General features: G+C 47.0%; 2 protein-coding genes across 2 annotated transcripts in view; both read right to left on the bottom strand.

The window, feature by feature from the left end:
* The window catches only part of SPRYD7 (SPRY domain containing 7), a 21647-nt gene extending 18750 nt beyond the window's left edge, over window positions 1-2897 (bottom strand). The window contains exons 1-2 of the mRNA XM_061570495.1: window positions 2737-2897; window positions 89-205 (exon numbers count right to left, since the gene is read on the bottom strand). Coding sequence (XP_061426479.1) covers window positions 89-205; window positions 2737-2842 — 223 coding nt within the window. The 5' untranslated portion in view covers window positions 2843-2897. The remainder of the gene's footprint in view (window positions 1-88; window positions 206-2736) is intronic.
* Window positions 2898-4446: 1549 nt separating this feature from the next.
* Window positions 4447-14135, bottom strand: part of LOC133353997 (cohesin subunit SA-2-like) — a 46935-nt gene continuing 37246 nt past the window's right edge. Inside the window, exons 24-34 of the mRNA XM_061570559.1 lie at window positions 13579-13747; window positions 12733-12872; window positions 12133-12234; window positions 11607-11755; window positions 10960-11088; window positions 9799-10007; window positions 8790-9000; window positions 6768-6875; window positions 6435-6567; window positions 5802-5882; window positions 4447-5319 (exon numbers count right to left, since the gene is read on the bottom strand). Of these exons, the coding sequence (XP_061426543.1) occupies window positions 5296-5319; window positions 5802-5882; window positions 6435-6567; window positions 6768-6875; window positions 8790-9000; window positions 9799-10007; window positions 10960-11088; window positions 11607-11755; window positions 12133-12234; window positions 12733-12872; window positions 13579-13747 (1455 nt within the window). The 3' untranslated portion in view covers window positions 4447-5295. The remainder of the gene's footprint in view (window positions 5320-5801; window positions 5883-6434; window positions 6568-6767; window positions 6876-8789; window positions 9001-9798; window positions 10008-10959; window positions 11089-11606; window positions 11756-12132; window positions 12235-12732; window positions 12873-13578; window positions 13748-14135) is intronic.

Raw genomic sequence — 14135 nt, 5'->3', positions numbered from 1 at the left:
CAGGTATGTGTTGACAGGTATGTGTTGACAGGTATGGGCTTTGCCTACACGAACAGCCATGCAAATGAATGTGCTGAGCAGCACCCACCTGTGGACTGCACCTTGAACTCAAAGTAGCTTTTGTTCTGGTGCAGGGGAGCGTTGGCGAGGCATGCTCCGGTTCCGCAAATCCTGCGGCCACTCTTGACCACCACCACGTCACAGCCTATTGGCAAGATGGGAGGCAAGGAATTAGTGGCCTGCTCTCATGGTCGGGCGTGGTTACTGGATTGTGATTTGAGAAACTCCCCGATCCACGAGATTCACGAACGAACCTTTATCCACTCGTATGTGTGTACTGTCTCCAGGCACTTACAAGTATCACGCACATGCTCGTGAAAAACACAACTCGTCAAATATCCCTCCTGAAAAAAAATCAGACTCAGGATGGCTTTGCCAAGATGAATGCCGTCAAGATTACTGCATTACCATCAGCAGGGGTTTTCTACATGGAAATTATAGTTTCCGTCGGTAACGGTCAAGGTACTTGTTCTAACATTCCAATGCAGGACCCTGAAGTATACGAATATTTGTCCTCGATGAGGCTTTGCTGAGTAAATTGTGTAATATTGTTCATCATAATTAAAGTATTATTCCTTTAAATATTTACTGTGCTTGTAATTTGTTTGATACCCAAATATAACTGGTCCAGTAAAATCGGCAAGACCCTGCTGACAAATTTGTGATTCAAGGAGGCATTCAAGGGGTAAACATTCAAACCCATTACATGAATGACATTAATACTGTACTAATATAATCTCAACCTGTAAGGCACCTCCACACACGATTTGCTCACTCTCGCAGAGCAGGGTTGCGATTTCCGCATGGAAAATGCGGAAGGAGGGTTCAAATTTTCCCGCATTTTTGCTAAAGTCAACCGCAAACGGTGGAAAGACTACTCCTATGACCGCGCGCTTTTAACAACACGTTAATGCATTCTATTGGAAAGGATACATGCAAGGCCCAGCATCACGTAGGGCTTTGAGTTACTGATTGGAATGAATATATGATTTCCGCATTTCCGCACAAGAACCACATACTTTATTCAAATGCGGAGCCGTGATTACGAGCACATGTACATGATGTATCCTTTCCAATAGAACGCATTAACGTGTTGTTAAAAGCGCGCGGTCATAGGAGTAGTCTTTCCACCGTTTGCGGTTGACTTTAGCAAAAATGCGGGAAAATTTGAACCCTCCTTCCGCATTTTCCATGCGGAAATCGCAACCCTGTCGCAGAGGCCAACTCGGAGGCATCAGGAACCAGACAAGCGGGAAGTCAGCCACGCGCTGAGCCCACGCCAACGAATGCCCAAGCTCTGCGTTCCTCTGTGCATTACGATCTTATCGGCCAATTAACGAACCTTCACATGTGGGAAAAAACCTGAGCGAGCACCCGGAGAAAACTCACGCGTGCGAGGGGTTACCACTCGATCCCATCACACGGGTGGGAAAACACTGTGGATGAAGTTAACTCCCTTCCACCGACGCCCTAGGGAAGGGAGTTTCTCACCATTTGGTGCGATCCACGGACCCTCGCTGCCTCCACAGCGGCTTACAGGCGTGTGCAACCATCACCTGGCCGGCTTAATGGGTGCAATAACACAACACACCCTGTACACGAAGCAGTGACTTCACCATGCTGTCATGCGCGACTCCTAACGCCAAAAGGAGCCGTTTACTATGAACACCGAGCATGTCGGCTGTGGAGATGGAGTGATGGAATCAGCTCGTGTGCTGGTGCTGACAGATTGTTGCATGGGGAGCCCCTGAGAGGCGGCTACGGCTTTGGGGAAGTCTTCATCCACCAGTGAGTACCGAGAACGCGGCTGCTAATGATGATGATGATGCACAAAAACATGCACAGTATACACACCCACAAAAGGTACAATAGTCTTTACAAACAACAAAGTACAGCACACAGTGATACACATTCTATACATGTGCAGTGCCTGGGGAAAAGTAGCATTCCTTAGATATTATAAGAACTAGTCATTAGCAACAGCTGATGCCTCGCCCACGTGATTCATTTAAATGCCTAAGCTGCATACGCCGCGAAAGAAGTCCAACATACATACAAACATGCAAGATTGTCATTAACAATAGCAACGTTAACATTATTAACAATCAATTCACGATAGTAATGTCGACGTTAAAGTATCAACGCGTCTGAACGATGTGTTTGTGTCCACAAGAGGCACGTTTGACCAATTGTCGTAGTGGGTTTGGGTTTTCGGGGCAGGAAACGGGAGGCAAGTCGCTGACATCACCCCAACAACAGACAGCTTTGCACAGACGGCCCTGGCCACTGTAACAGGAACCCACTTGCTGCACTGCCCCGGCAACATCGCGAAAATCTGGTTGTTGTTGTTGTCGGTACATGGATCCATCAACCACCCGTCCACTTCGCTATTATTTAAATATGCGTTCGCCGCAACACACAAACACTCCCACCTCTCCCGGGAAAACATTTGCTAATAGCAATCACCCTGCGATCGATCAACTTCCACACGCGGTTATTTGCTTTTTCCAGGAAAGGTGCGGAGGATGGGGTTAGCAGCACTCGCGCCTCTGCCGGACGATGCGCTCTTTACGCGGCAGAGGTTTCAGGAAAACGTCGGGGGTGCGTGATGAAGCTCGGGCCTAGTCGGGGTTCCCGACCCAGGAGAGGTTTTTTGAGGAAACCGCGCTCGCTCACCCATGTTCTGCGTGTCGAGCTGCACCACGGGCATCTCCTTGAGGGGGATGTGAGCCGAACCATCGCTCATGAAGCAGGAAAAACACCATCGCAATGCCGCCATCATCTCATCGCACTATGTCCTGCGATCAACCCCCCCCCCCCCCAACACGAACATGACGTCACTTCAACTCGCCCACGGTCACGTGGTCGTTATTTATTTGTGACGCGTCCTGATGAACGTTTCTATTGAGGGGGGGGGGATACTCGGTGGATCAAACCAATGAGTTGAATAGAGGAGGGGTGTAGGGGAATTTTGGAGTTGATGGTTCGTATTTAACATTTAATACGACGCTGTCAGAGCGGGTGGGGCTACAAGGACGAATCTGTGAACGTGGCTCCATCCCAATTACTGGCGATCAAAACCCACGCATTGTCAATTGTTAACTAGCCACCATGTGTCTGCAGGCTAACAGCCCTCCCCCCCCCCAAGGACATTGCCACCTCTCGCGGTCCTGCCATGTCATCTGCAGCCATGAGCTATCCGCTGCTGGATGAAATGCCTCCCAAATGTCATCGCGCACGCTTCTGCCTAATTAGCAATCGAGCACCTGCGCACGAGCTGTTGCGGCTCCAACAAGTGGACCGAGGGTCTCGGCAGCGCGTTCTTCTCTTGGCCGCCGCTCCCATCGTTAGTCGACAACATTGCATTTTTATATACACGTGTATTAATTAGATGGTGCTTTTGCAAACAGTTGTCGGATTTGTGCTTAAGATGAGGATATTGGTGTTTGCGTTGGTTGGAGATATGGTAAAAAAAAATGCTTCAATACAATTTCAAAACAATTGGCACCACGGTGACGAGACGTTAAATACCTCGCCTGGTATACAAGAGGTCACGGGATTCTACACAAGATGTCACGGGGTTCTCTACAAGAGGTCAGAGGTCACGGGGTTCTACACAAGAGGTCACGGGGTTCTACACAAGAGGTCACGGGATTCTACACAAGAGGTCACGGGATTCTACACAAGATGTCACGGGGTTCTCTACAAGAGGTCAGAGGTCATGGGGTTCTACACAAGAGGTCACGGGGTTCTACACAAGAGGTCACGGGGTTCTACACAAGAGGTCACAGGGTTCTACACAAGAGGTCACAGGGTTCTACACAAGAGGTCAGAGGTCACGGGGTTCTACACAAGAGGTCAGAGGTCACGGGGTTCTACACAAATGATCACGGGGTTCGACCCCGACGCCTGTATATTTGTAGTCTGCATGTCTCTCTCTCACTGGCCGCGTGGATTTTTCTCCGGGCCCTCCGGTTTTTCCCTCCACATTTAGAAACACATGATAAGCCACTTTCGTCGAGCTATAATGTGTGTCTAGGTCACTTCGGGAAACACAAACTGTACCGAGTGGGACCTTACCAAATACACAGACGGCCATCATACAGGATACCAGGAATATGTAACAAAAAGATGGTGCGCTTTTACGATTCATAATCATTTACAGCCCTGTCAATCCACGACTGGATGAATGCCTCCCAACGCGATGTCGGTCATGGGGGGTTTGTTTGACGATATTTCAACGCGCTGGCTAGCGCAGGGTTGATCAAGGAAGGGCAGTCCAGCAATGGTTCAGGTATTACACGCCACCGACGTCGGGAAAACGAGTTCATAATGTACTGCCGCGTTACGCATTTCACACACAAGCAAAGCCATCACAAGCTGCACTCTCTATAAACGGGACTTTATTAAATGCTGTTGCGTGCGCGTGTACTGGAGTGTGCTACAGCACAGATCGGGGTATTTACAACTGATTTTCCACGCAAGGAACACATACTAACACATTCCAAAGTGTTACAAAAATCATTTTAAAACTTTTATCTTAAATTCCCATGTTAAACATCTTTTTTTTGTCATTTTTGTTTTATGCCACATTAGATATACGTTTACGACGTACAGGGTACATAAAAAGATTTATAATCGATATAGCATCAGACAATAGTTTTATGCGCAAAGCTTCATCGGTTTCTGCGTTGCCCAAGAAGCCAGGTGGATCCATCCATTCCAGGATTCCTGTGTAGCTTGAGTGGAGCGGTCAGTCTTATTACAAATGTCTTACATTATTATGCCTCAAGATAGGAAATGAGAAAAGATGCACAGTGTTTGGCAAGCTACTCTAACACACCTCTCCCAACTTGCAATAAAAATAATGAAACAAAATAAAAAATATAAGCAATGACGAAAGAAAAAAGATCCATTTTCTAAACACACGTGCTGGCTATATAATGCATCCTTAAGACTATGGTACACCTGAGGATCTTTTATCTGGATAAAGTACTGTGTTACACGGAACTATTAAAAAAATAAAATAACAGGTTAAAAAGGCAAGAGAGGCAATACACCTCTCCAAAGCACAACTCTTCTTAATCTCCTTTTCATGTTTTAAATACTCCCAACTTGCTTGCGTTAACACTTGCAAATTCTCTTCTGCTGAGGGTGGGGTTCAAGACGGCTGGGTGGGCGGGTGCTGGAGAGGGAGGCTGAGGGATTGCTTCGACAGCAAGTACTGCACCACACTCAGAATATGGAGACTCCCAAAACCTGCGCGACAAGACACATAGAAAATATATGTATATGTGATGATTAGGTACACAATGCTCACTCCTGCAGGACATCCAACACTGATGCCCTGAGCATCTTCTAAATATAAAACGCACCTATGTGCAGCAGTGGTTACACAGAATGAGTGTTTTCATTAAATGCAGTACATCGTGTTCATATCGTGCAGGAGTAGAGTGAAACAGTGCATTCATTAACACTGTATTTTTAACTGGGCATTAGTCAGTCACCGAGGCATAACAGTTCTGCTTGTGTAAAGTTTAGCAATCCACCAATATAACTAATTGTCAGAGTCTAAGCAGCTGTGGCTTTGGTTAATGATTCTTTGTCATATGTTGCTTATATTGGCAACAACAAAAAAAGTCCCTGCTTTGGATTTCGATCTCACGAACAACTTCATGAGTGCACGCTGTTGGCCAGTGCAGGGACAAACGAGGCGCCAGCGAAGTGAATTTGCTACGTACGCTGTCATCCTCCATGACGGAGGCGGGGTCAAAGAAGTCGGGTTTCAGCTCGTTCCTCTCCCGCCGGTTCTTGGAGGCCGGCTGCATGCCGCACACAGCGCGTTCGTCAACACTGGCACATGGCAGAAGCACTTGCAGCAAAACTCGTCAATACATACCGAGAGCCAACTCGGTACGAACCGTTGCAACCTATTCTCCACTATGCATGTGAAGTACGCTTTCTCTCTGTGTAATGTGGGTAAGAATTGAACATTTGTTTGTAAAGCAACGTGGCTTCGACTGGAAAAGGGAGCCACTGTAGATTACAAGTTACCGTAACATACATTCATGCCGATATTTTAAAAAAGGGATTTGAATTATATTCCATTGTAGTGCGTGTGGAATATTCCACCTCCGCATTATATCGGTGATAAACATATAGAGATTTATCCCCGTCACAGGAATATAGAATATCGCTTAGGTGCCAGAGATGAGCACCACACAATGAGCTGTGTGTACAACAACAAGGAGGCACTATTTGGCAGCGTAGAATTTGACATTTATGATTCGCTAATATCTTTCGGGAAAGAGCACATGTAATTTTCTGCAATCATCTGAGGTAGCTGTCGTCACTAATACGGTTCTATGGTTTACCAAGTCGATATCCAGTGTGTCATCGAAGTAGCCCATGTTCTCGTTGAGGTCTTCAAGTCGGCTCTCTGATGACATCATCACGTCCTCCACGATGGGCTCTTCATCATCCTCCATCAAGTTGGGACCACGTGCACTGCGGGAATTCGGTTAAACCACGTGTAAAACGTCACCCAGAAAGAAAGGGACGGAGAAGCACAGCAGCGGCAACCAAAACGCCATCGTGCGCGCGTGGGTTTGCATTTGCGATGTGCTGTTGCACAAACAAAATTCGGTGGACGCAAAAAATCTCTTGAGTGTGGGCAGTGTGCTGGGAGTGACGGCGAAGGTACACACACGGGCGGCCGGGCGTTGGGCTTGGCGTAGCTGATGACGGAGCGCTCTCGCCGTTTTCCGTCGTCCACGGTAGCTGGCCGCTGCGGGTCTATCCACGACATCTGCGCGCTGCGCGTGGCATCGTGCAAAGGTAACATTGTGAGTGCGTTGGGTCGGCATTACTGCAGTGATATGCATGATGTTAAAGTAGTCTCGGACAAGAATATTTGCTGCTGAAATGGTATGACGACAGTGCCATCACATTCACAGTAGAGTAGCTAACTTAGTTACAATGTGCCATGCTTATACATTTTAGTCCTTGGAGCTGGGTTTGGTATTTGCATGAATTGGTTACTCGGCTGAAATGTTACCCGAAATTAAGTGGTTTAGCTACAGGTGGCTGAAACCTATATTCAAACCAAGAATCTTGGCTCTACTTGCTGAGCATCTCTGGTGCAACCATTTAGAACCCCCTAAGAGACATCCAGCCAGGCTTACGCACGATGTCAGCTACATCCATTATGAGAAACCTGACCCAGAAACACCGAGCCCCCATTTCCTGAGCAGAGAATCTAATTCGTGTTGAATCACGATGTACGACACGGACATTTGACAAAAGGTCAGCGTTCAAAGATGGAAACCGAAGTACCAAGAGCTGTTATCGTACAGATACGTGTATGGGCTGTGTGTCTTGGGCTGTCAAAAAGTCTTTAAAGTATGTACAAATGCATTACCATGGCAACCTTATTGATTTCACTCTGACCATTAATAAAGACAATGCAGTGTTGTCACTTGAATGTTGAGACAGCTTCTGACCGTGATTTTAATGTCTTTTTATCTCACGATTGAAGCTTCAAACTTGTACGCACGCAGCAAAGCATTACCCGGATAGAAAAGGAATAACTTTGCTTCTCAATTGTACCTTGAAGTCATTCCCTCATAAGCCGATTTTAACACCAATATATTACAGTTACATTTATTAAAATGTAACTGCATTACATACTGTACTGTTTATATTACTCATAATGAGCCAAGAATGTCTGTCTGTGTGTAACGCGCGTGACGTCACTCCACGTCGACCAGTCCTCCACATGGACCCCCCTTCCCCCCCGTCATTAATATTCATGTACAGGTGACGTCATTCACATGCAGCACCCCCCACATTAATAATCATGAGCGGGTGACGTCACTCCTCATGGATCACCCCCCACCCCCCTCATTAATAATCATACGTAGGGGATGGCACTCCACATCGAACTGCCCCTCTCATTAATAATCATGACCAGGTGATGTCCTACAAATGGACCCCCCCCCCTCATTAATAATCATGAGCGGGTGACGTCACTCCACATGTGGGTGGGGGGGCCGCTTCCTCCACCCTCCTCAGAGTCAACTTACAACCCTCACTACTAAGGCAGAACCCTCACGTCACGTGGTCTCCGTCACGCTGTTGAGACATCAAAGTAAAAAGGACGTCGTGATGAACAAGGTATTATAACTTTAAAATTAAATAAGTCTGTCACCGCGGCCTTACAAATTGCACATTAATGGATGCAATTAATATGACATCGCCATCTGCTTTTCGCTTGCAAGTTTCAGATTTACTGCAATACACCCGTCCTAGGCCGGGCTACAGGCTAGTATTTTATAACGAGCTTAGTCATTGGTTTAGTAAACAATTATTATTTATTCTGAACTTCATGTGCAATTTCACCTCCATTTCTAGTTGTATCTGTTCACATTTGTTACTCACGTCTTTTTTTACCACGATGATTTTGAAATCAAACTATGATTTAACCGAGGATTCCATCGCAAACAAGCCCACGTTCCATGTTGTATTAATCGCTTGTTTTCCAATTCCTGGTGAGATGAAAGTTCCCTCGGGTTGCATATTCCTTCATGGGCCATGCCTTCGGGGGAGCCAGGCCCCCCCCCCCATGCGCATAGTCCCCACTGATGTAGGAGGTAGCCATGCACCCCCTTCCCCCCGCCCCACGTGCTGTTCTAACACAGCCAAGCGTTAGAGAACACCCCGCGACTCACCCCTGCATGTAGTCCATGTCGGAGCCGTGCTCCGAGCCGTCGTGCTCCTCGGGGTACACGCCAGCGCCGCCCCCCTCCTCCCCGCCCCGAGGCGGGGGCCCCCCCACCTCTCCCCTCAGCGCCGTCGAGGTCATGGCGGGCGGCTGGAAGGTGCCCGGTGTCCGCAGCGTGTCCTCGCGCCCGCCCATCCACGAACCGTCGTTGCTCTCCTCTGTGTGGGCGTGCGCGGCAAAAAAACAGGATAATTCTACGCGAGAATATTAATAACACTCAAAATAAGTCGCGGAAAATTGGGACATTATTAAAAGCGCCACGTGCATACGACCTGCAGCAGCATGAGATGCATGCTTGGACAAACAACAGACCGTGCATTACTCAATTTTCCCCCCAAAATATTAACAATTTCTAGATTAATAATTCCGTAAATGAGAATTTAACATAACGTATATCAAATGCGTTCCCTAAATGTATAACTTACATCATAGCAAAATTCTGTATATTGAGTTACCGTTTAATGAGGGATGACTGTAGGATAAATATCGCCCTTCCAACAATGACCAAGTAGGCAAGGTGTTTTCTACCTGTGGCTGTACGACTGCGACTGCAGCCATTGCCTTGAATTATAATTGAAGTTGTACATTCATTGACATGCATATCACACGAATAATTGTACAAACATCACGCACCCCTCAAAGCATATGGTTCAGGACAGCAATATAACTCATATCAACATTTCAAAACCATCTGCATCCGTGCATACACATTTTTATTGTCTTTTCACCGCAACTCCGATAAGCACGGTTGGCTACGTACAGTGCGAAAGGAGTTCAACATACATAGGTACATCTGCCAGTCGGTTTATCCACAACAGCCGGGTCTGTCCCGTCACCTTCACCAGCATTTTAGGTGTCACTCAAATTTTCACGGAGCACAAGCACTGTGGTGATGTCACCAACACCCAGCGGTGAATATCGACTGTCTTGCGCGTGTACGTGCGTTCAGCTCTCACCGTCCGTGTGCCGCCGTCTCGCCGGCCCGGCCTTGTCACGCTTTCCGCGCGCCGACGACGCCTTGCTGCTGGAGCCGCTCACCACGGACATGCGGTCGTCCTCGCCGCCACCCGTGAGCAGAGAGTTGCGGTACGCAATGAGCGGCAGCCACACGTCCTCGCGCCGCTCCACCATCTGGTCCGTCATGAACTTCTCCAGGTACGCGTAGCTGTCGCACGGATGCACAAATGTAATTATTCCCCCTGTATAACCTCGCCAGGCTGTCGGGGCAGGTGGCGTTGGTGAATATCTATGAATGTCGTCAGGGCACAAGAGTGTGTGTTGTGGCCAGCACTACGCCTGGCTGCCCGTCTCCCCAGTGGTGATGTTTTGTCGCGCGGTGCCGCTACAAACCCAGTATGCACATGCACACAAAGACAGATGGCAGCTATTGGGCTGGATTCTATACTTAACCATGAGGCAAAACAATCGTGCAGCCACAAGACACATGGGTTGGTGAATGTTATCTGCGAAGTGGATATTTAGTTATTGTCAAATGTGAGGGTTTTCTTGGGTCACTCCTATTTCGCCCCACATGATAGAATACTTAAATCAAAATAGAATACTTAAGTTTAGAAAATCATAGGCAGAACCTGTCTGCTTCAAAATCTTCAAATTCAGCGAGGCTTTCCTGGTAAATATTATTGTGAACGGCTGTTGATCTTTTATTTGCCAAATATCAGTTTCACATTTATGAGTAATCCATGCCATGTAGCCAAATTGATTGTGACAAACTGGCAATATATTCTTAATTTTGGAGCTTTCGTGACTGCAGGAATTATTCTTTGGTTTTTTCGGTAAAGTCACGTATAAAAATAAAATAATAAATTAAATAATAGCATACGACGTTTCGATTGCAACACAAGCAATCATCATCAGGTAATATATTTCAGAAGATTAAATCAACGTTACAAAATAATGTGTTTCTGTCAATGATATTGAACTCATCAGTTTATATCAAGGCTCTTTTCAGAAGAGTCCTGCTTTTATTAATTTTTGGCAGGACCTTGAACAAGGCAGGATGGAAACAAAGCAATAACCACACAGAATATGCACAGCAGCCAATGACGGTGGCAGTGGCGATGACGATGGCGAGGAGGAGACGTGGGTGGGTCACTTACAGGGTGCGCTTGTCCTGCCGCAGCAGCTTGGACGAGAACTCGCTGAGCACATCGAGGAAGGGGAGGTTGAGCGGCGGGTAGGCTGGTCCGTTTGGGTTTAGGTCCTTGAACGCGTAGTCTATGCCGTCCCTGCAATCAACATGGCAAACCGAGAGAGTCGGCAGTGATTCAACAATTCAACACCTGGAGACAACTACGATAGCGGGGGAAGATTGGGGAAGAAATCATTTTTAAGAAGGAACGCATCCACCTGGAGAGGTGGGCGACGTGCCTCAGTAAGCAGTAGAGCAAAGCACATTTCTAACAAGTTAACAGTATCGAGTTCAAGTGTTAATTGCCGCATTTGTGTGGATTATAGGATCAGTTGAACCCTAATCGTAATGCTGTGTTCCCATAGTGTACCGACGGATGCCACACAATGAATTTGGCATTGAATCTGCTCCGGGCCCTTCTTTGCGCCGAGATAGATTCATGTGTCTCGTGAGGCCAGCGTAGCAGTTTGGTCACAGCTCGACACACCAAATTGCCAGTGAAAACCACCCATATACCGTGAGAGCTCTCCGCTGACTCGGCTACGATATGCCAGTGGTTAAGGGGGTAGAAGAAAAGGCCGCACGGGAGATACGTCTCCGTGTATGTGTGCATACTTGTGCAATGCCGCCACAGCCTCGCGCGTCTTCTGCTGATCGAGACCGAAGGTGAGCGAGAAGCGCCGTGCCAGCTCCTTGACACCGTTGAAAGCTGCCGATGACCGGTCCAGGTTGTGGCCCATCTCTTGGAGCAGCTCGTGAAAGAGCTGTTCACAGAGTAGGGCGATGGGTACGGGGTGGCGTAAGAGGGTAGCAGAGAATCAATGGCCAGCAGGTAGACTTAACATGTTTCTGTAATAGGATTACTGAACCGATGGTTGTGGTTTTATTCAATCGAGTCGTTTATCGCCTTCAGGCTACATCAGATTGCGCTAAGGCGGTAAATGGAACCACTGCGCCTGTCAACCGAGCAGGAGATACACGCATCCTGAAAAAAAATCTAAAGCTGGATAAGGTAAAACGTATTTATATTCCAATCGATTTTCCTAGCGTGAATAGAAGAGGGTGCTAATGGCCCACGACGAATAGGAATTGACTAAGAAGGAGGGAACACTGTAATGTTGATTCAACATGAAATTCTTACCTGTTGTAGGCTGAGGATGAGCGTTTTGGCACACTGGATTTTGTCATTTTGTCTCGTCTTGCTCAGAGTTTCCTTGATGATATCTCCGTAGTCATTGTAATACTGCACAGGACGGCATTAACAGAGCACATAAATTGAGTGTCATTTGCAGTTTTTTTTTTACCTTAAAAACAAGATATATGTAACAGGATTAACATTTTTGACAACTAGAATTATGCTTGCCAGGTTGTTACAGTGGTTACAGCAGTTGAAGTCACAGTGTGAAGATTACAAGTTCATATCTCAGGCCGGGTGTTGACTCAGTGCATCATCGTTTCAGTCGAATAAATTAATCCAAATTTGTTGGAAAGTCAACAGTGATCATCCTACGCAGAGACTGGTCCTGCAGTTGGAATGTGGAATAAATAGTACTCAGGACCACCCAATGCTTGCTCGAGTATAGTAAAAAAAAAACTTTCAAATATTCTGCTTCCAATGCCTCTGTATATGAAGGTAAATCGAAATTTCTTGATAAGTAACAAAATAACTCTGCAGCTACTAGGCACTACACTCTTGCAGGTATTGAAACGAGATGAGAAAGGCAGTGGGACATGCATTCACCTTCATGTAGTGCTTGAAGATGTCCGCGCCTGCAGTCATGTCCACCACGTTGTATACGATAAGCTTGCAGAAGCCAGCCAGCAAGTTCCTCCGCTTGTGCAGTGCCTCGATTTTGTTTGCCTCATCCTCTTCATCGCCATCTAGGTGGTTTTAAAACACAACCTGCTGTCAATCCACCGGTATCATCATTGGCAACATCATCGCAATGTATATACGTTGAACTTCTTTCGCACCAGTACGTAGCCAACCGTGCTAATCGGAGGTGCGGGGAAGGACAACAAACTAAACACAAAAAAAGTAATGATTGTGCCAAGTGTCTCCCTGTGTTAAGTTTTGGCCTATAAAATCAAACATCTCCCAACTTTGTACTGAGGCCTTGAGCTACAGGTCGTGTCAAGAAGTATAGCATGTTATCCGATTAATGTTTAAGCTTTATCGTGGCATGTGCACACTTTTGTCTTCTTACAAGACTAAAGAGGTTAAATGCTGCTCGAAAACATTGGTCGAGAAAGACCATAGGCTGAAGGATCAGAATGTTATTTTATTTTATTAACACTGACAAACAGACCCTTGCCATATTGTGATGTCAAACCAGGAGTCTGCGCTCACAGCAAATGTCACCACAGGTTCTATCACGAGCCTCGCGTATATAGCAGCAGACGGTGCATCACAAGGCAAGGAACAGATATGAGACACAGCCTGCATACAGCCGTCAGCTCTCGACGCTGCAAGTAGCCAGCGAGTAAGCTGGCACAAACTTATCAAACACGTAAAGGGCTGGGGGCACATGTCCCACAACGCTGCCGCCAGGGGTAGCCGAATGTTCCTTTCTCCGCTGGCATGTACCCATGCTCTCGTCGTCCTGCTCGATGAAGACGTGGTCCATGACAAAGCTGAGCAGCTCGGCCTGCAACGACGCGTCGGGGTTGTAGACGAGCGGCTGCAGTGCCTCCTGCCCGCCGGACACCATCTGATGGCTGAAGATCATCAGCATGTCGCACAGAAGCGTGAACGCCTGCCGTGCAAGAAGTGGGGGGTCGAGGGGAGAAGGTGTGGCGACCGTGGGGAGGTTGTAAAGCAGGGAAGGAGGGGGCGCAGACACGGTAACAATCGTTATAACATCCAGAAGAGTCCCGTGCCATTTCACTATTAATGGCCACAATAGCTGATCGTGGTGAAAAAAACCCATCAAATGAATGTATGTGCAGGCTGAAACTAAGTAAAAATATAATTCGCATATTATGATATCAAACAGATGAGGACGTATGTAATTGGAACACAATATCTCGAAAGGTTTCTGTGCGATCCCTCTATTTCTGGACAGCCGGTATATTTTTCAACAAGCATGCAAAAGTTAGTGTTCAAACTATTGGAAATGAAAATATACCAAGTGGGTAGGTTGA

The sequence above is a fragment of the Lethenteron reissneri genome, chromosome 45 (assembly GCF_015708825.2).
Source record: "Lethenteron reissneri isolate LAM-NWPU_2019-01 chromosome 45, ASM1570882v1, whole genome shotgun sequence".
NCBI classification, from domain to species: domain Eukaryota; kingdom Metazoa; phylum Chordata; class Hyperoartia; order Petromyzontiformes; family Petromyzontidae; genus Lethenteron; species Lethenteron reissneri.
Note: the sequence above shows the minus strand (reverse complement) of the source record. Positions and strands in the feature narration are given on the sequence as shown.